Raw genomic sequence first — 21,268 nt, 5'->3', positions numbered from 1 at the left:
GTGTGTCAGTGAGATTGTCTGTGTCTGCATGTGAGTATGCTTACTGTATAATTAAATGTTTTACTCTGAAAGGACCAATATATTATATTAGAAAAAGCTATATATATATATATATATATATATATATATATAATTACTCAATCATCTGGGGTGGCAAGACATAGCCTTACATATTACATGCGACAATATATGGCGCAATGACTTATGGGGCTGGCATAGATTTTTTTTCCCAGGGCTGCTTTGTATCCCCAGTCCAGCCCTGCTTGTCAATTTCTTTCTCTCCCCCCCTGTCAATTTATTTCTCCCCCCTGTCAATTTCTTTCTCCCCCCTGTCAATTTCTTTCTCCCCCGTCAATTTCTTCCCCCCGTCAATTTCTTCCCCCCTGTCAATTTCATCCCCCCTGTCAATTTCTTTCTCCCCCCCTCCCCTACCTCTGTTGTAGCGTGGCCGAGCACTGTATGGTCCGTGGGTACAGGGAGCTTTTGTTTCCTGTACCCGGCCGGACTAAAGTGTGCACTTCCTGTTAGTCCGGCCGGGTACAGGAGACAAATGCTCACTGTACCCGCGGACCATACAGGGCTCGGCCACGCTACAGTGTGGGAGTGACAGGAGGGAGCGCTGAACGCTTCCCTCCTGTCAGCCCCTCTCCTCATGCTGCGCCTGGGCGGTGCGCCCTCATGGACGCACCAACCCGGGCAAAGCTGCAGCCACCTGAGGCTCTCTACAGAGCGCTCGGGCGGCTGCAGCATGAGGGTGGCTGGCGCTCCTGGCAGCGCCCCTTCCCAAGGGGTGCCCTAGGTGGCTGCCTAGTCCGCCTAACAGGTAGCGCCGGCCCTGGGTGCGAGGGGGGGCATGCGGTGCCGAATTGCTTAGCATTGTAGGGAGACTACATGCCATGGAACTAATTTCAGGGATGTACAGAGCCTCAAGCCCCAGACTTTCGACAGGCTCAGGCTCTTTGCATCTTTTTGCAGGGATCCCAGATGGGACCTGTGTCTATTTAATGATGTAGGTTTCAACCCTTGTGTGTGTGTGCCTGCTAGTGAGTGAGTTTGTGTGTGCTAGTGAGTGAGTTTGTGTGTGTGTCCCTGCTAGTGAGAGAGCTTGTGTGTGTGTATGCCTGCTAGTGAGTGAACTTGTGTATGTGTGTGCCTGCTAGTGAGTGAGCTTATGTGTGTGTGTGTGTGTGTCTGCTAGCGAATGAACTTGTGTGTGTGTCTGCTAGTGAGTGAGCTTGTGAGTGTGTGCTTGCTAGTCAGTGACCTTGTGTCTGTGTGTCTGCTAGTAAGTGAGCTTGTGTGTGCGTGTGCCTGCTAGTGAGTGAGCTTGTGTGTGTGTGTCTGCTATTGAGTGAGCTTGTGTGTGTGTGTGTGTGTGCCTGCTAGTGAGTAAGCTTGTGTGTGTGTGGCTGCTAGTGAGTGAGCTTGTATATGTGTGTCAGTGAACTTATCTGTAGTGAACTTGTGTGTGCCAGTGAGCTTTTCTGTAGTGAGCATGTGTGTGTGAGCGTGTCTGTAGTGAGAATGTGTGTGTCAGTGAGCATGTTTGTGTGTGTGTGTGTGAGACAGTGAGATTGTCTTTAGTAAGCTTGTGCGTGTCAGAGTTTGTATGTACTACATTTGTGTGTATACCAATAAGCTTGTCTGTGTGTGTCAGTGAGATTTTCTGTCAGTGAGCCTATTTGTGTGCATCAATAAGCTTATGTATATCAGTAAGATTGTTTGTCTATCAGGGTGTGCATCAGTGAGCTTGTGTATGTCAGTGGGAATGTCTGTTTCTGCATGGGAGTGTGCTTAGTGTATAATTAAATGTTTTACTCTGAAAGGACCAATATTTTATATTAGAAAAAGTAATATAAAATATATATACACAGAGCCTTACATATTACATGTGACAATACATGGCACAATGACTTATGGGGCTGGCAAATACTTTTTTCTAGGGCTGCTTTGTATCCCCAGTCTGGCCCTGATGCCAGAGAGGAGCTGCAAGTAGATTACTGCTCCCTCGCACACAGAACGAGAGTGCAGCCCCACTGGACCCTAGGGAAAGATCCACTCAGCTCCCCCAAAGGTAGGGAGGCTGGGTGGAATAAAATTAAAATTGTAAATGTGTGTGTGTGTGTGTATGTCAGTATGTGTGTGTGTCAGTGTGCGTGTGTGTGTCACTGTCTGTTTCTGTCAGAGTGTGTGTGTGTGCCTGTCAGTGTGTGTGTGTGTGTATCTGTCAGTGTGTGTCTCTGTCAGTGTATGTGTGTCTGTCAGTGTGTGTGTCTCTGTCAGTGTGTTAGAGTGCTTGTGTGTGTCTGTGCAGAGAGTGTGTCTGTGTGGGTACCTGCCCCCCTCCGATAAAATGAGAGAAGTGTTTTTACTCACCTTTTTCCCCACGCTGTGACGATTTTGCAGTGGCTTGTCCTGCCTTCATGGCTGAGATCAGCAATCTTTATGATCTCAGTTAAACCAAAACTTTCCCACAGGAAAGCATTGGGAGAATATTGCACATCTTCTCTATTGGTAACATTCAGCAACTCCACAAACAAACGTGCTGCACACTGTGACTCTCTAGTGGCCGTCTGATTGACTGTCACTAGAGGTGTTTCTCTGAAAATGCAGGGTTTACATTGAAGAGGCTACGGGGACAGTCTCTAGATACCGCATTAAGCTGTAGTGGTTCTGGTGTCTATAGTGTCCCTTTAAGAATTGTATATTTCTCATTGTAAATTAAACTTTGCTAATTTAAAAAATGCCATCAAATTTGTCAAGCCCTGCTATAAGTCATAACTTACAAAACATCAGTTAGGAAATAGATCCAAATAATACATGCACCTGTATTGCAAAATACACATCCCCTAACTGTTTAACAGCAATGACCACCAAGCCCTGAGAAAAGCTCCTCCCCTGTGTGTTGTGTGTGTATATATGAGAGCCACTGATCCTGATGGTTAGTCAAGTGATTCAGCTATTCAGTGTCTAGTTAAGCATGCATTTGTAAAGTGAGATCTATACAGACTGGATCAGTTCTACCATGTCAGCTCCACACCCTAGAAGCAAAACACGAAGGGGAAGCTATGATGGAATTTTACCCAACAAAAACTCAGTAAGTACAAAGAGCTTTTGTCCATATAAATATTCTTCTAGAATGAAAACATAATTATTTTCTGGATTACTGTGTATTCTTTGTGTTCTTTTGTTGTCTTAGGGCTAGTTGACTTTATGTGGCCAGTCCTGCATTAGATGTCATTGTGGTTAACAATATTAAAAAGTTTATTCAGCATCAACATTTCAATCTCCATCACAACGTCTATCTGTCTAATTAAAATATTAAAGTACTCAATACTGTACACTATTATTGAATTTCCTTGCTAAAGTATGCATTTAAGAAGGAATTGACTCATATGGAATGCCCATATTGAATTATTGATTCGGACAATTTGTTCTTTAGGATAGTATTGTACATATTCTTTATTAATTACTCCAGAAAATGTGCATTTTGTATAGTGTTTTATCCTCCAGATTGTTTCTACTCTCCAACTTTACCTAATGTCCTCCTGATTGGCTCTTCTTGGCATTCTGTAATGATGAAAGTTTTTTTTTTTTTAACTATGCCCTATTGCATATTTTGGATTCATTTTCTTTTTAATCTAGATAAAATGTGTTAACGAGCAGTATATGATACCGAAATGTTCATAATCATGTTAATTTGCCTCTATGTAACCTACATGATGCCTCTTTATTGTTTATGATTTTTAGATATGTGTCAGTTATGTATTCTTTTTATTTAGATAGTATGACGCTTATAATGAGGACACATAGGGTAAAACACACCTACATTAACAGTATTCATTTTACATGGGTTTCATAGGCAGTGTTTTATTCTACCATATTTTATATTCTAATTCTGTCAATAAGTTTTTAATACAGTGCAAATTATGTTACTACCTTAAAGTGGAACTGTGACTTTCATTCATACCATTGGATAAAATATTGGAAAGCACCAATGAATTGTGCAAACCTTTTTCATAAGATGCTCCATTTAAAAAAATAAAAAAATAAAAAAAATATTACATGATAATATTAAAAGATAATATATAAAAGTTACATGATAATCCATTTTAGACAAAGCAAATCCAGGGCAAGTGTTGCAAATGGCATAGCAAAACATTGATTTTGTTTAATTTCTCCTCTTCTCTGTATGATTTATCTATGCTGACTTTCAGCTGCAAGGACAGAGTTTGTAACAGTGATTGGCAGAGAACAATTCATTGTATTTTTCCCACCACACAAATACATATTTGTTAATTATAAGGATAACAACACAATATTAAAAAACGTTGAAAAATATATATTTTTTCTTTAATGATAAAAAAAAAAGATACAACAGGTTTATATTTACTGGGATACATTAGTTATGAAGAAAACTTTTTAATATGTGTCTGCAAATTGGAATGATTTAATGGTGGGCACATGTGTACACTGGGTACTCACTGACTTGATAGTTTCCATATTGGGTGTAATTTAACATACTGAAAAAAAATTATGCATAACCATGAATGAAATGTATTAGCATACCGGTATGAAATTATTGCATTTGTTTTATACAATCGGCTTTAGAAATCCAATCCAACTTCATAAGCAATGAAAACCCAATCTGTTGTAGAAACATATCTAAAATTATGGTTAGTCCTTTCTATAATGTTATTAGGACTGTCAAGATAATGTATTTTGTCTAAGCCTTACAACCAAGGATGGATAGATATATAGACAGACAGACAGACAGGTAGGTAGATAAAAAGGTAGGTAAATAGATAGACATATAGATAGACATACAGACAGGTAGGTAGGTAGATAAATAGGTAGGTAAGTAGATAGATATATAGATGCGTAGACAGACTAGACTAGCACAGTTACATGCTCAGTGCCCAGCAATGGAATGGTCTGTTGTTCTTTATCTGCAAGGAGTGAGGTGTAGCATAACACATACATTCACAAATCCTGTATCCATAGAGCATGGAGATATTTATTCATAGAGTAATATTTTACATGTTTCGCTAATACTTTGATCGACATTAGAATGATATCTTACAATCAAAACTTCATATCTCCCCTGAAAAAGGTCTTGGCCCTGGATCATTACCCCTAAAATATAGGATGCTATTTTGTCCTTCACCTTTGTATCCTAGCTCTCTGCCAAGGTGACATATGATATATGCTAGACCCTGATCTCAATGCCAATTGAACAATTAATGTAATTTATGAGTGGCTTCAAAATGCAAACCCTCTGCAGATCTCTCTTTAACCCCTTAAGGACCAAACTTCTGGAATAAAAGGGAGTCATGACATGTCACACATGTGTCCTTAAGGGGGTAAACTAGGGGTTGTTGCTGCTCTTCTGTAACTGCCCCTGTTTCTAGAACACCAAACACAGAGTACAAATAATAATGGGTAATGCAATTTAGTGGTTCTGTTAGATAATTGACATAAAGTAGAAGGTGTTAAGTTCTGTGGACTGATCTTCGGCACATTATACAGTCTGTAAACATCATGAACATTTAATAGATTTTTTTATTAACTTTCAAAGACAATCATAATGACCATTAAAAAACTTAAAATATAAAAGGCAATACTAAAATGATTTACTTATTTTTAAATTTACGTCTGAACATTATAATTATTCACCCAAGGAATATAATTGTAAAAACAACAATAATAATACATAATGTAAGGCAGAAATGAATGAGAACCAAATGACAAAATACAAACATAGATAAATCAATAAATAATTTGAAAAGATAACGGTAACTAAAAATAAATAACAACGCATGGAAAGGTGCAAATCCTCACATGAACTCCCACATCTGCTTAACAAATCTGTTATGTACAATGATTCAGAATGCACACTATAACAACCACTTGTAAATATAGAAATCCTTTATTCACACAAATAATGGTTCAATACATAAAACAAATAAACAAAGCAACACAAAAGGCAAATAGTATACTATAATTACCTAATTTCCACACCTTAATAATGGATGCCAGTTGGTGATGAAATGTTGGGGGGTATTAATGGCTCACGTTTCTGTCTTATTAGGCTTGTGTAATTAGGAAATTACTTTATAGAATACTATTTGCCTTTTTTGTTGCTTTGCTTATTTGTTTTATATATTGAAGCATTATTTGTTAAGGATTTATATTTTTTACAAGTGGTTGTTATAGTATGCATTCTAAATCATTGTACATAACTAAAAATATAAAAAACAGATGTAAGCAGCTTTCTTATACCCAATAAGGACTCTAATGTCAAGGAATTTCAAAAAAATTGGATTTTAAAACAAACACAGAACATCTATACCAAGTCCAAGTCTCATTGTAAATAAGTGACTCTATTCTATGTAGATTCAATTATTTGTTCCATACTGTGTGTCTTCCACGCCATTGTACCAATTCTTTCAAGTAGGTAAATTCTTAGATATATAGTAAACTGGAATTTGCAACCTGTAAAGATTTAAAAGTTGTAGAAAGAGCAATTTCAGATACCCTTTCACTGACGATTAGGTGTGATATATTAAAATCCACACTTGTTCCATGGTCAGATTTACATTTTAGGTTCCTATAGGCAAATAGTTCTAGGCTGTCCTCTGCCCCCCTTCTCCCTCCCCCCAATTAAAAATGCATATATTGTGCATATTGTCATATATTGTGTTTGATTCTGTGAGTATAGTGAGTATATGCAACTGTGTAAATGAATGCAGGGTTAGGGATAATTTTAGAAGTGGTTAGAGTAAAGTGGGGGAGGTAGATAAAGTTAGAGAGGGAGTCATTTGAGAGTAAGATGACATATAGTGTTAAGAGGATTTAAAGCTTGAGAGGTGTTAGAGTTTTGTTATAAGGGCTGTTTAGGATTATTGGATTTAGGAGGGGATACATTTAGGGTTAGGGAAAAAGAGACATGTGGAGTTTGAATTATTGTTTGCAAAGTAGGTCTTCTGTAGTTCAATTACCCTCCTGTGACTGAATGTTGAGGGCAGTAGCTGAAATACAGTGTGCATCACTCAATGATGTCCTATGATACACAGTATGCATCAGTCACTGCTGTCCTATGATACACAGTGTGCATCACTCAGTGATCTCCTATGATACACAGTGTGCATCACTCAATGATCTCCTATGATACACAGTGTGCATTACTCAGTGATCTCCTATGATACACAGTGTGCATCACTCAGTGATTTCCTATAATACACAGTGTGCATCACTCAATGATCTCCTATGATACACAGTGTGCATCACTCAGTGATCTCCTATGATACACAGTGTGCATCACTCAATGATCTCCTATGATACACAGTGTGCATCACTCAATGATCTCCTATGATACACAGTGTGCATCACTCAATGATCTCCTATGATACACAGTGTGCATTACTCAGTGATCTCCTATGATACACAGTGTGCATCACTCAGTGATCTCCTATGATACACAGTGTGCATCACTCAATGATCTCCTATGATACACAGTGTGCATCACTCAATGATCTCCTATGATACACAGTGTGCATCACTCAATGATCTCCTATGATACACAGTGTGCATCACTCAATGATCTCCTATGATACACAGTGTGCATTACTCAGTGATCTCCTATAATACACAGTGTGCATCACTCAATGATGTCCCTGCTTCTCCTGCAAGGCAATTCCTGTGTGAGAGCCTTTTAGTGGACAGATGGGAAGTAATCCCTTCCCGTTCCTGTAAAGCCTTATACATTGACACGGGAAGAGCTGCTACAGGACTGAGCTTTACACATTCTAAAACTGCTACTGCAGCTCTGTTATCAAGCATAGGAGTCTGACTGGGCTACAGAAGACACTGGGCAAGGCTCCTACATTATAAGTGGTGAAAGCAGGACAAGCGCCTGTAGGCTGATGCCTACTGTGTCTAATAGGAAATTAATCTCTGACTGGTACACATTTTGGTGGAGGGACAACAAATGTACACTATTTCATTAATAGATTTATAGAACGGGCAATGTGAGGGCAATGAGAGGACTATTTCGCCATTTGTGTAATGGAGATTCTTCTAAATTTTTATATCAACAGCATAACATGTCATCTTTGATACACATACATGTGCTCTGTTTGAGGAATGATGGGCCAAAAATAATATTTTCCTCAATGTTGTTCCTTTTATTGTAATTTGTAAGTCGTCTTTCAAATTACATTAATTGTGCCCTCTTGAAGTATATTACTGATAACAGAAATAACACATTTAAACAATGGACAGTCAGGACATCACTGGGTGAGTTTAGTTCTCAGCAGAAAAAGAAACCTAAAGTTATGCAAGATAGATACTTTAATATTTTTCTGTCTTTTTAAAATTCCTATTAACTGACCTGATTTGGGAACCCTGTCCGACACTGTGATTGTTTTGTGTTCTCCTTGACGAAACAAAGGAGAAAAGTCCACATATAGTGTTCTGCAAGTCAAGCCATTATTAAATGTGCTTATACTGCACAAGTCTTTACCGTGGTATTTCTGCCCCTACCACAGATTTTCTGCAGCCTCCTACATATAAGCACCTCAGGTTGGCTGCTCTGCAGGCATGCCAGACATCATGGTGACCATGTATGCTGAAATTACATGTTCTTTTTAGAACTATGAGTGTAAATGGTGACACAAATAACATCACTGTTACAATTTATCCATTTCCATAACTCATGATATTTTGTTACAATTGATCCAGTATTGATGGAATAATTTAGCAACAAACTACTTGATATTAACTCAAACAAGACTATACATTTGTAAAAGTATATGACCCAGTGTATTTTACATGGTGTACTAAAGAATCCTTATTTTCTGTTTTACAATAATCATATTGATAATGTGTTTATCTACCCAACTTGCTTATTTACTATTTTTTGTGGGGTTGGGTATTCCGTGGGTGTGATTAAAATATCCTTAATCTATCAATTCCATTAAACATAGAAACATATAATGTGACGGCAGATAAGAACCATTCGGCCCATCTTGTCTGTCAAATGTTCTTAATACTTTCATTAGTCCCTGGCTTTATCTTATAGCTAGGATAGCCTTATGCCTATAACACGCAAGCTTAAACTCTTTCACTGTGTTAACTTTTGCTACTTCAGCCAGAAGACTATTCCATGCATCCACTACCCTTTCAGTAAAGTAATACTTCCTGATATTATTTTTAACCTTTACCAAACTATGAACACATCTACTTATACTGCCTTGGAGTTAGAATATGTCACAAACTCTTACCGTATTCCATAGCGCCCACGTGGTGCATGATCCAGGGCAGACTCTTCTTCCAATGAGTTCAACATGTCCCACGCCAGAAGCTGGAGTCACGCCCCTTTTTATGACACAGCACATGCGACGTCATGACGTCATTGACGGGGTTTCCGCGTCATCAATACTGGCCCAGAACATTTTGGGGTCGAGCCTTAAAGCAAAAGAAGCTCCCTTATAAAAGGGACGCCTTTTGCCTTGTTCCTTGCCCTAATGTGGTTCCTTGTGTTCCTCTTAGTGCTCTTTGATTCTCCTTGTGTATTTACTGTTGTTTCTGTGTACTGAACCAGCTTGGCTTTTGACGTTCCTGTTTTCTGGTTCCCTGACTCGGCTTGTATTTTGACCTCCTGATTTCTGGTATCCTGACCCGGCTATTCTTGTATCATTCTCCTGATCTCTGGTATTCTGATTTTTGGCTATCCTCTGACTACTCTTTTTCACCTACGTTAAATTCGACCATTCTAAGATTCGGTAATATGTGCTTGGGTTTTCTATGGGTTATCACACAACCATGATAGAATATATTTAAAATAAGATTAAAATAAAAATCAGTCTTGCTCTATAGATCCTCTGTACCATTGTATAGTAGAAATATCAAGGGGTTACATTTTTGTTAATTTACAAAAATGGGGCTTGACAATTTGGGAACATTAATGTGCTTACCTACAAAATATTGAAATTTAGCTGAGAATGTTAATATGCCATTACCACTGCAAAGTCAATTTCAGCTCTGCAAGTACTAGCTAGGTACAAAAGTTTATCTTCAACTGTTTAATGCATATTGCTGTTGAATTGGGCTCAGGGAGGAAATCTGAACACATGGGCGTAGCTACAACATGGGCTTTCTAAAAGTCCATAAGCTCTATCTAATGTAGAATTATGTGCCTTTGATTGAAAAGATAACTACCATCATCATCTCTTTCTACTTGCATTCTATGGCTATGTTTCCCATGCTTTTGACTTCTTTTGACTTTTGACTGTATTTTGTACAGTCATGTTGGCTTTCAGTGCGCAAGATCATGTCATCTACATAAACTAGTACAAGTCCATTTTTTATTTATTTGTCTGGTAAATAGACATGAGTCTGATTTACTCTAAATGAAGTTTTGTTCTATGCGTATTTCAAGTTTCATGCTCTTGCAGGTTGTTTGAGTCCATATATTCCTTTGTGTAGCTTGTGTACTAGACATACCTTTGTTTCAGATCCTTCAGGTTCCATCATGTAAAGTTATTTTTCTTTTTTTTCTTTACAATATATGATATTTATTGAAACATTAGCCATTGAAAATGGGTGACCAATACATCTAGTCAATGTGTTGATAACAGAAATATAACTGTACAATGGATGTGAAAGTGCATGATGGTAACATGACAATTTACTTGCATGACTGAGCAAAATTAGGAGATCAGGAAAGGGTGGGTTTTTAGGGGCACCTTTAGAGGGAGGAAGATTGGAAAGAAGCTGAGAGCAGTACCGATCACATTCACTTCCGATATTCTGAATTTGGGCAATGAGCCCATAGTCCTGTGTGACATCTCTTCGTAGTTGTATGTATTTGCATAGATTCTGTGAGTGTGCGGACCAGAGGAGTCTCTGAGGATTTCCAGTGTTTAGGTACAACCACAACATGTATAACCAAGTGTTTGTCTGATTTGTTGAGCTCATTGGGGAACATGTTGAGCAGAAACAATTGTGGGAGCCAGGGAAGTACTAGCCCCGTATTCCAGTGTATGATGTTACTTTATTTCTAAATTTATTTTTATTTTCTCACATCACAAAGACAAAAGAGATATAGTGCGAACGGGAAAGTACAGTAGTGAATACTAATAATAAAAGACACCTACAGCAACAGAAAAATCAACATACAAATCAAAAGAATAATAAACAAACCAATTGCTCTACATGTCTCTTTGTGAGGAGTAGAGATGCTTGGCATGGTGCCAAAGAGAGTCCAAGTCCCAGAACCCAGGTCAGACTTTATCACAGCTTCAACAAAATGTAATATAAATATAAATGTTAAATGTAGGCAAAGTTTGTTTGGGTCACAATTATGGTGTTCAGTCCCAATTGTCCTGAGTTCATATTACTTTGACCTACCAAAGGTCGACTGTGACATATGACATAAAAAAAAAAAACTTGTATTTACTCCAGTCCTTCTTTGTATATCACTGTTCTGCTGCCAGCCCTCATTAGTCCACACTGTTCGTTATTTCCTGTGCTACGTTCAGCTATACGTCTCCTAGCAGGTACATGCAACCCTCATATTGGCCGCACTACTTGTTCCCTACTGCATTCCCGTTCAGCTCTCATTTGGCCTCTCACATCTCTTTTATGTACCCATCCCTCAATTTGTCAGTACTGCATACTTCACAACAGCTCAAAGTTAGTTTTAGTATTAAATTCCCAGCTAGTGGGTTGGCTTATCTAGGATACAACACTTAATTATCACCTTCCGGTATCATTATTTCCCACCATTTGTTTTGGATTACAGCATTCTTAGAAATGCATTTCTATACACATTTAAGGTATAACTAGATGTGTATAACTAGATATAACTTATCTACATCATGGGCGCATGCACATTTAGACGAGTAACGTCAGCCTCTTCTCTCGGCAGTTGCAGGAATCTGCTTAATATATATTTATTCTTGCTTTCCTGTTTCTAGGTTTATCTCAGTGAGTTCCAATTTTGGCTACAAGGCCTCTGAAGTTGGTTTATGTGCATTTGTTTCCATCCTACATTTGTTTTGGTATTCCTTTTGTCTGTCCCTGGTAGTCACCTGCAGAGTCACCTAGTAGAGTTGTTCTTAGGCTGTTGCATAATTATCATATATTTCTTATCATTTAGTATCATCTTTTTCTTAAGTATCATTCTGTTGTCTGGCAAGCATCTGCTAATATTATTTAAGTATGTTATGTTCCTTTCTTTTGCTGGCTTATACTTTACACTAGAAATACTTACCAGGTTACTTCTTTAGGCGGCCTTATCATACGATTTTCTACATTCAATTGCTTCATACTTTCTCACCTTGTATGTGCTGCCCACGACTCTCATTTACTTGCGGTAAGTCACGATTCCCAATTATGGTCAGCTGAACTGGCTTCAGGTATATTTGCTGTCCATTAGCTCTGTCTTTAAGGAAACAGTCCCATGAGCCATTTTTCCCACTGGAACTGGATCTCCTGTGTGACCTAGCTCCCATGCGGTGGCCCAAGACCCTGCAATCATTGCTTCCCTAGAGTCATGAACTTTCCCTAAGATTTCAGTGGAGCTGAGAGGTAGGGGTTTTCCATTCCCAGCCATGGCCAGAAAGACTAAACTCTACCATTATTGTCTGCTCATCCCGACACCCCAGGGAATTGGCACCAGGGAATTACTCTGACAACCTGACAACGGAGATGCACTCCATGATAAATTCAATAATGTCATCGATACATTTGATTAATCAGAGGCTAGAGAAATTAAGGTCTCCTTATCCGGGAATTCCTTACTCAGGGTAATGTTTCCATAACTACTCCTTCTCATAATACTACCACTCACATTACCACTCCGCTCATCTGGTATTAGATCTCAAGACCTGATCAACAACATATATTTCTGTTACGGTGACATTTCTGTTGTTCTCAAGGCCAGAAATCCTAGGTTAAACAAAAAACTGTCCATTCCGGAATTCGTTCTGTTTTTTGGACTCTACAGAGATGTCATTTGTTGCCTGTACCTGTGCTGCAGGGAGGAAATGAATTTACATATATTTGCACAAATTGGTGGATTTGAGGCACAAATATGGTGGGTTCACATTCTATGACTTTTTCTGCAGCAGCTCTTGCCCAGTTTTATGTTTCCCTTTCCCAGTCCACCAATTTATACCCCACTGAGGCATACTCACTTACTTTGAGTCAGGCTTACTCTTGCTCCTCATAAACAGAGCAAAGAAGACTCTCGAAAAAGTTAAGAAGACCTATACTGTTCCTTTGCAAGGCTCAGATGTGCAACAACTTTAATTTAGGCAGTTGTAGGTTTAGCGCTTGCATGTCTGCTCCTTGTGTTTCAGGACACACGCCAGGTCCTAAGGAATGACTAATGGAAATCAACATTGATAATCTGGGATAATCAAGGGAACGAGCGGCACGTGCTTCCCCTGGGTGGCCGCTGGCTAGTATCACCGAACGCCCACCATGGGGAGCATTCGTCTCCCGAACTGTGCTGGACCACCCTGATACTCCAGTTAGAACGTTTAGTTAGAATGTTCACATCTTGCTAGCGAGGTGTGAAAACTGCAGACAGCAAGGGAACGAGCGGCGCATGCTTCCCCTGGGTGACCGCCGGTTCGTATCGCCAAACGCCCACCAGGGGGAGCATTTGGCTCCCAAACCGGCCTGCTTGCACTGTCTTTGATCATCATACTTGCTCCTAATGGAGCTATAATCACTTGCCACTCTCAAACCTGGGAGCTACGAGGCTAGGCTCATGGCTACCCTGGCGAACGCTCTCTCCGGCAGATACCTGAGTGTGGCTATCCACCGGAGAGAGGGACGCGTGCCAGCAGGGAGTCCCTGGGGCTGTGAGTAGGTCTCACGGCCACAGGGTTCCCGCTGGCCGCATGGAAGTATGTGCCGACCAAAGGGAGAAGGAGCGCCCATTCAAACTGGGGTTGCGCCATTCTCTTGGTTGGTCGGCGCAAGTAAATCGCTGATTGGTCGTCGCCGGGAGCGGGCGACCAATCTGAGAAGGAGCACTTGTTCAAATGGGGTTTCACGCCCTTCCATCTGAGTGGGCCGCGAAACCCCTCTCTTCCCCGAGCACCGATTTGTGCAGCTGAGTTTTGCACCCTTTCTTTGGATTGGGTGGGGAAACTCCTTCCTCCCCCGAATGCTGATTGGCACTATTTGGTTTGCGCGCTTTCAGCTGATTGGTTGTTGCTTGGTTTAGGCGCGAAGTTTGAATTTGCCAGACTAAACCAAGCAACACCATGGAACTAATTTTGGGAATGTACAGAGCCTTGAGCCCCAGTCTTTCGACGCTGATATCTTCAGCTCTGTACATCCAATCACCCCTCTTTTTGCAGGGATCCTATGGGGGACCCGGGGCTATTCATCTGTATAAATTGTAATCCTGTACCCCCTTCCCGTCCCGGGGCACTGAGCCCCAGAGTTAAACCCCCTCTGTATGTAATGTGCACTCATGTGTGTCCCTGTATCCTGTTAGTATCTCCCACAGCGAGAGATGGTTATCTGTTCCCCAGCCCCCTCCTGCATGATATTGTGTTGTGTTGGATGGAGACCACCTGCGGGGGTCTGTGCATAAAATGTTGTGTGCCCAAATAAACATTGTCAAAAGTTGTACCCTGGAACTGTGTCCCGTCCAGTTACTGGGGAAATGGGTCTGACCTATCATTACCAAAGGGGATAACCAGCCGAGTTCCCCAGGTCCCACTACAGCTATCATTCTGATAGTCTTGTTGGAGTCTTCCCTCATAGGATGATCTGATAGGAGGTCACTCCTATCGGCCTCCATAGCCCTCCGGTACACTCTCTTTAGAACCCTGTTTGGGCGTCCTTTTTCATGAAACTGATCTGAGTATTTTTGCTTTAGCCTTGAAGTCAGAGATATTATTGCAGTTTCTGCATATTCTTAGGTACTAACCAACAGGTACTCCTTTTTTAATAGTTCTTGGATGAAATCTGCCCTATTGTAGTAGGGCATTGGAGGCCGAGGGTTTTTTGAAAAGAGTAGTTTGAAGTGAACCCTCATCCGTGATAGAGATAGTCATATCCAGGAAGCAAGTTCACAAATAAAAAAAGATTGATTATTGCCCTCTCTGCTGCTAATAACCTATAAACTCAGGAATTCTCTCTCCATTACGCAATGGTAGATAATGCTATTCAAGCAATACAGAAGGCCAATAAAGCAGCTTCAATTAGTAAAACCAACTTAAAGAATGCTTTTCAGTTGCTACCTATTCACCCTTCACTATGGCACCTGCACAGCATCAAATGGAGAGATAATTATTATTTTTGTACTAGGTTTACTTTTGGGGCCAAGAGTAGCCATATGTTATTTGATGGTTTCGCTGAAACATTGTGGTGGCTCCTCCTCAACGTCATTAGATGTCTGGTGGTTATTCAGTACCTTGATGATATTTTAACCATTGAGGAGGAGAGCAATGTTCTACTGACCATCACTAACACAACTCCTTTACTCTCTAGTCTTGGAGTTCCTCTTTCTGAGGGTAAGACTGTTGTCCCGTCTGCCAGTCTGGTTTTTCTTTTTATAAAGCTAGACTCCCTTTTGATGCAGTCTAGTTTTCATAAAGATAAGTTTTACTCAATTAGGGAGGATTTGAATAGGTTCCTTATTCAAGGGGCCTGTTCTCGCAGGGATCTGCAGTCCCTTTTAGGCTCCCTAAATTTTGGGATAAGTATTACCCCTCGGGGGTCAGTCTTTCATCTCTAGACTGTTCTACCTTCTGCCCGGTCTTCCAGATGATGATAGTTTGGTCTCACTTGACTGTCAGGCCAAAGTTGGTTTGATTAGGAGTTTTTGCTAAATTGGAATGGTAGATCAATGTTTATCCCTTCTCTGTCCGACTCATCCCCAGTTATCTGGATAGACGCAGCTGCTTATACTGGTTTTGCTGCCATATATGATAACAGGTAGTTCGGGGCCTATGGGCCTGTGGAGGTGATTGGCCTGCCCTCCTTTCAAGAAACTGTGCACTTTTTGAGCAATACCCAATTGTAGCAGCAGCTTATACTTGTGGCAATGCCTTGTGGTCAAATGCTACTCAGTCCAGCTTGCCACAGCGCTCCTCTCTTGCCAGTCAATTCAAGTTGTGTGGGCGATCACTGCAAGCACACCTGTCTGGTCCACTGGCTCTGGAGCATGCTGCAGACTGTGTTGAGGGGTCGGCGGTGTGAATTACGTCATATCCCTGCTCCCTGTATTCCTCACAGTGTGGCTGTGTGTTTGCTGAGAGGGGCAGCAAACTCAGGGTTCACACCAGGCAGCAAAGGTTCTAGGTATGCTAGGTATGCTATTGATAAGGTGTTTAGTTTTTAAGAGGTGTTAAACATAGGATTAAGGTAAAGAGTTTATTTTCAAGTTCAGCCCTTGAGTGCAAGAGTTTGAAGAGTAATTCGCTATGTACTCACCTTTCTGTGTCTTTTGTAGCCTTCCTAGCACGTCTAATGATGCCTGAATGAGGAACAAAATCAGGATGGCGGGACAGGACCATGAAATCTGGACTGTCCCATCGACATTTGGGAGACATGCAGAACTCAAGGGCCCAGTTGCAATTGAGACTGCTCCAACTGTGTTACACCTAGTTGCAATTAAGACTTTTGTGCTCAGGGCTGGTGCAACCATTAAGCGAACTAGGCATTCGTCTAGGGCTCCGGCCTGCTAGGGGCACCCACCAGGATATTTCCTGGTGGGCTCCCTTTGTCTTGAGGATGCCCAGAGGAACCCTGTCACAGGGGGCCCAGGAGGTGGCAATCTGGCCACCTCAGGGTGCCCCTGAAGCTGTTCTAGGTAAGCCACTTGCTTACCCTGGTGGCAGGTGCATGTTCTGCCAACAAATGCCAGTGAAGGGAGGAGAGGGAGACGGAGAAGCCAGGCGGTGAGGGAGGCTCTTTTTGCAGCTTCCCACTCCTCCCTTGGTGCCCTCTGTGATGCCAGGAGCTGGAATATGACGTCTTTCTGGCCCCGGCATACTACACAATGTGCTGGAGGAGTGAGGAGCTGCACCACACTGGTCCCCAGGGAGTCAGTGAGTGTCTGACTGTGTGTGTGTCTGTCAGTGAATGAGTGTATGTATGTCAATGAGTGTCTGTGTGTGTGTGTGTGGGGGGGGGGGGGGGGGGTGTACCTGTCAGTGAGTGAGTGTATGTCTGTCAGTGAGTTAATGTATGTCTGTCAGTGTCTGTGTGTGTGTGTCATTGAGTGAATATATGTATGTTAGTGTGTGTCTGCTAGTGTGTATCAGTGAGTGAGTGACATGAGGGGGCGGCAAAATGGATCTTTGCCTAGGGCGGCAGAAACCCTTGTACTTGCCCTGGTTGTGCTACAGGTGACAGTTCCACCTGTGGAACAACAGTAGCATGTAGAAGTCAGAGCAGGGCACACATCTTAAAGGGATACTCAGGTCATTATAACAACTTACCTTAAGTGGTTAAACTATTCTCTAATGATTTAACCCCAAATTTGCTCCAGTTTCGATCTCTAAGTCCCCCAGCGCATACCTTTTTAGCATTGGTAGCTACAGATTTGCTAAGAGAGTCAACTGGCCGCTCTAAAAAAAAAAAAAAATCCTCCTTGCCCCTGCCCGGCAGCACTCCATGCTTTTTGTTACTCACATTCAGAGCAGTTTAATTCCTTAAGGTAAGAGTGCACTCAAGGGCCTCCTAGCTCCATAACAATTTAGTTACAATTTAGTTAAGATGAAGTTATTATGATGACTGGAATGTACCTTTAAAGGCAAATTGGCTGCAGAGGGAGAGAAGAAAGAGAAGACACTCTCCAGCACCATAGAGACCATAGGGCACACAGTAAGTCCTCTAACAGAGAAAAAGGTAGATAAAAACATTGTTTTAAAGGTTTTTGCTGGAAATGGAGGGAAGCTAAAACAAATCTGCAAAAATGGCACTACGGCATGAGGACGACAGGTATGCATTAGTTAATTAACATACTAAGTGAATTCAAATAATTGCTTATCCTGTAATCGGACTGCAAGCATGGTTATTTGAACCAGGTTTTCAAGCTTGTATATTATGCTTAAGTATCTGCCGATTGATTCTGCATTGTTATGTGCGTGAGAAACATTATTTGGAAAATGTGATGCTCATCTGTTTAGACAGGTTTATCCATTACTGACAGTTTATTACAGCAATTACAATCTCCAGGGGTTTGCCATAATCACATTATCCCAGAAAATGTGTACCTCAAGTGAGGGGCGGCTCACAAATTGGACTTTTACTTACTGAGATAGACTATTTATTTTTAACTGTTTAAAAATATTCTTTATTTTGAATTTGACAGATTGTGTTTATTCCGATTCCTGCCACCCAAGACACTAACATTTCATTTCTTTTATTCATTTGAGTAAATTCCAGGGATCCCAAGTGAAAGGATTATGTTAACCTTTTTCTAAATCATAATACCATGTTTATATGTTGGCATTTCAAGAAATGGCATAATAACTGATACAGGTAAACAGAAACCTGCCAATAGAGTTGATTTAGTAAGCAATGTCTGAAAACTTAGTATCTAAAAAGAAAGGAATGAGTGAGAGCCTAACCATTAAAGTGAAACTTATGAGGACCATGATTAGATCGATACATTCCTGTAACATATTTGGAGCAATGGACACTAAATTACAACATATATGCGTCTGCAATGGTATTAAAATATTAGCATTTATATACATCAATGACTAACAAACCTAAAAGGAGTAAGCTAAATTGCCATATGGGATGTATGCCATTAGATGAGGGTGTTTTCTGTACTAGGTCTATCTATATTATTTTATATGGGCTGTTTTTATAGTGAAGCTTATTGGCATTGCATAAGGTCTGCATGCTCTTTGATGCTTTCCTGCGTAAGGCATTGTAATAATGCTGTATGGTCACCATACTCTCAGATTGCATACAGAACAGGTGTCACAGTAGCTCTGACTCACTGATTGTCTGCGAGCAGTTATCTTTGATAGCCTTGTATTTAATCCCAGTTTGTTTCAGGATGTCTTCCATGGCAATCAGACCCTTACCCAGCTTAAGGTCTGGCCACAGGGACCGCTCTTGAGTCCACCCACAAGGATGCAGTGTGTTTATAGTGGTTGCAGAGAATGTGTAGTGGATGCAGTGTTTTTTAGATTAGTGGTTTCAGTGTTTGTAACTATGTAGGGTAGGATAAGGGTGCATTTGTGGGCAAAAAGTTCTTTTTAAAATAAAAATAAAACAATAATCAATGTTTTCCCTGGTGCTGCAGTGGCTTTGTGGAGTCTACCAGGAGCTTGTATATTGAAGAGGGGGCCCAGCACATCCTATGATCATTTTCCGGCAGAGTTGGAGAGAGAGCTGTGGGAAACTGATGATAGGGTGCGCTTGACCCCCTCGTCACTATACTTGATGCAGCCAGTGACCTTGGGCTCATGTTCCATTGGGGCACGTCTGTAGTAGTAGTTGTGTTTGTGTAGTGGATGCATTGTGTATAGGGGACACTGTGTGTGTTAGGGGGATGTAGTGTGCTTTTGCTGGTTATGCAGTATGTGTGTATGTAGAGAATGTAGTGTGTAAGGATTGTTTTGGTGATGCAGTGTGTCTGTGTTGATGTTGTATAAGATTGGGGATGCAATGTGTGCAGGGATGTTGTGTTTGTGCCCCCATCTCCTGATGCCCTGTCAGGCATTGTTTTGGGATTTTGTTAATGATGTGTGGAGTGGAAGTCAGGCTTTTCATAAAGTATACAAAAAAAAAACAAATGGGATTTCAGTTGTTAATAAAGTTTTACAGTTCTGTCTGATATTACTTTTAAATTATTGCTAGCCTTGTGTTTGTAAATAGCTCCTGGCTTTATGAGCGGAGTAGTAGTCTGGTAAAGTTTAGAATAGTGACGTGCATCTTATGTGTGGTTTTTGGATGGTCAGCATTTATGTTCCTGCCATTTGGTATTTGTAGGTTTTTTTATTATAGCAGGTCTGTGTTTGTGTAGTGTGTGTTTGTGCAGAGCAGATTCCATCACTGTGTTTATAGGGGTCATGGTATGTGTATTAGAGGTACTGTGCATTTGTGTATGGCGAGGAGGGAGGTAGTGTGTGTTTGCTGGGGATGCAGTGTATTTGTGTAAGGAATATGTTGTGTGGACTGATGATGCAGTGTATGTTGGGGATGTAGAATTGCAGTGTTGTTGGAGTGCTTTGGGATGGTGTGTGTCTATGTGTGTGCTGGAGGTGTAGTGTGTGTCTGTGCGTGTGTGATGGGGATGCAGTGTGTGCAAGATACCTATACTTTCTGTATCTGTGGTGGTGTGGCTTCTGGCTGGAGTGACTCCAATTGGTTTTGTCCTCACTTCACCCCACCGCTGCCTGCTCAGTCATGCACGGCCAGTAATCGCAAAGTGCCAGAATTTCAGTGGCTCCGTGAGGGGATGATCGGGAAAGGCGAGGGCTTTCCCCAACTGCAGTAATATCAGGGGTGGAATAATGCCGCCTAAGGCCATGGCTCCACCTATGGACCTATGGACAGGCTGGCCCTGTATTTAAAAAAGAAGCACGTGTTGCTTGGAACATAGATATGGGAGGTAGGCATAGCCCCTATTAAACAAAAAGTGAACCAAGGCAGCCATCCAAGTCCTGTGGCTTAGTCATGGGCCTACACTTACCAGCTGTGACATCCACACATAATTTACTTCTCTCTGCGGTTGATCGACAGTGACTTGTGACTGGATAGCAGGCCTCCTCCTATGTGTAATGTATAGGAACATTCTGGAACAAGCTTAATTGACAGGCTTGTGTATTTGCTATAGTAATAACAGCATGGGCTTGTGTAATACGACAAACCACAAGTTGGCCTGTCTTACACAACCTCCAGTTATTAATCTCTGGAATTAGGTGGTTTAAATGACTTTGGGTAAGATTGGATGACTCAGAGTGGTGGGGCTATGCCTCCCTTGGCACTGGGCCTAGTGCGACACAAAGCAGACTCTGCTGGCAGCTCCTGGAATGTTTCATGAATAATCCCCTTTGTACCTCGCCCCACTGACAAAAATGGTTAAAAGCACCAGATATTTACCGGGCTCTGATCCAGGGGAGAAGTGGCAGACGGATCCAAAAGCGTCCCACCAACCAACAATGTTTATTTTATTAACTCAATTTTCTTACCACCATTAATATAATTTTCAATTATAGTTAATGCTAATCTGATTTCACAGCAGATTATAAACATAAACTCTTCACAC

General features: G+C 41.1%; 1 protein-coding gene across 1 annotated transcript in view; it reads left to right on the top strand.

Annotated features, from left to right (window-relative positions):
* Positions 1–2,962: 2,962 nt before the first annotated feature.
* TAGAP (T cell activation RhoGTPase activating protein) overlaps positions 2,963–21,268 on the top strand; it is a 122,575-nt gene continuing 104,269 nt past the window's right edge. The window contains exon 1 of the mRNA XM_063441212.1: positions 2,963–3,097. Coding sequence (XP_063297282.1) covers positions 3,026–3,097 — 72 coding nt within the window. The 5' untranslated portion in view covers positions 2,963–3,025. The remainder of the gene's footprint in view (positions 3,098–21,268) is intronic.

The sequence above is a fragment of the Pelobates fuscus genome, chromosome 2, assembly GCF_036172605.1.
Source record: "Pelobates fuscus isolate aPelFus1 chromosome 2, aPelFus1.pri, whole genome shotgun sequence".
Classification (NCBI taxonomy): Eukaryota; Metazoa; Chordata; class Amphibia; order Anura; family Pelobatidae; genus Pelobates; species Pelobates fuscus.
The sequence above is the reverse complement of the archived record's forward strand: the minus strand, read 5'-3'. Positions and strand labels throughout refer to the sequence as shown.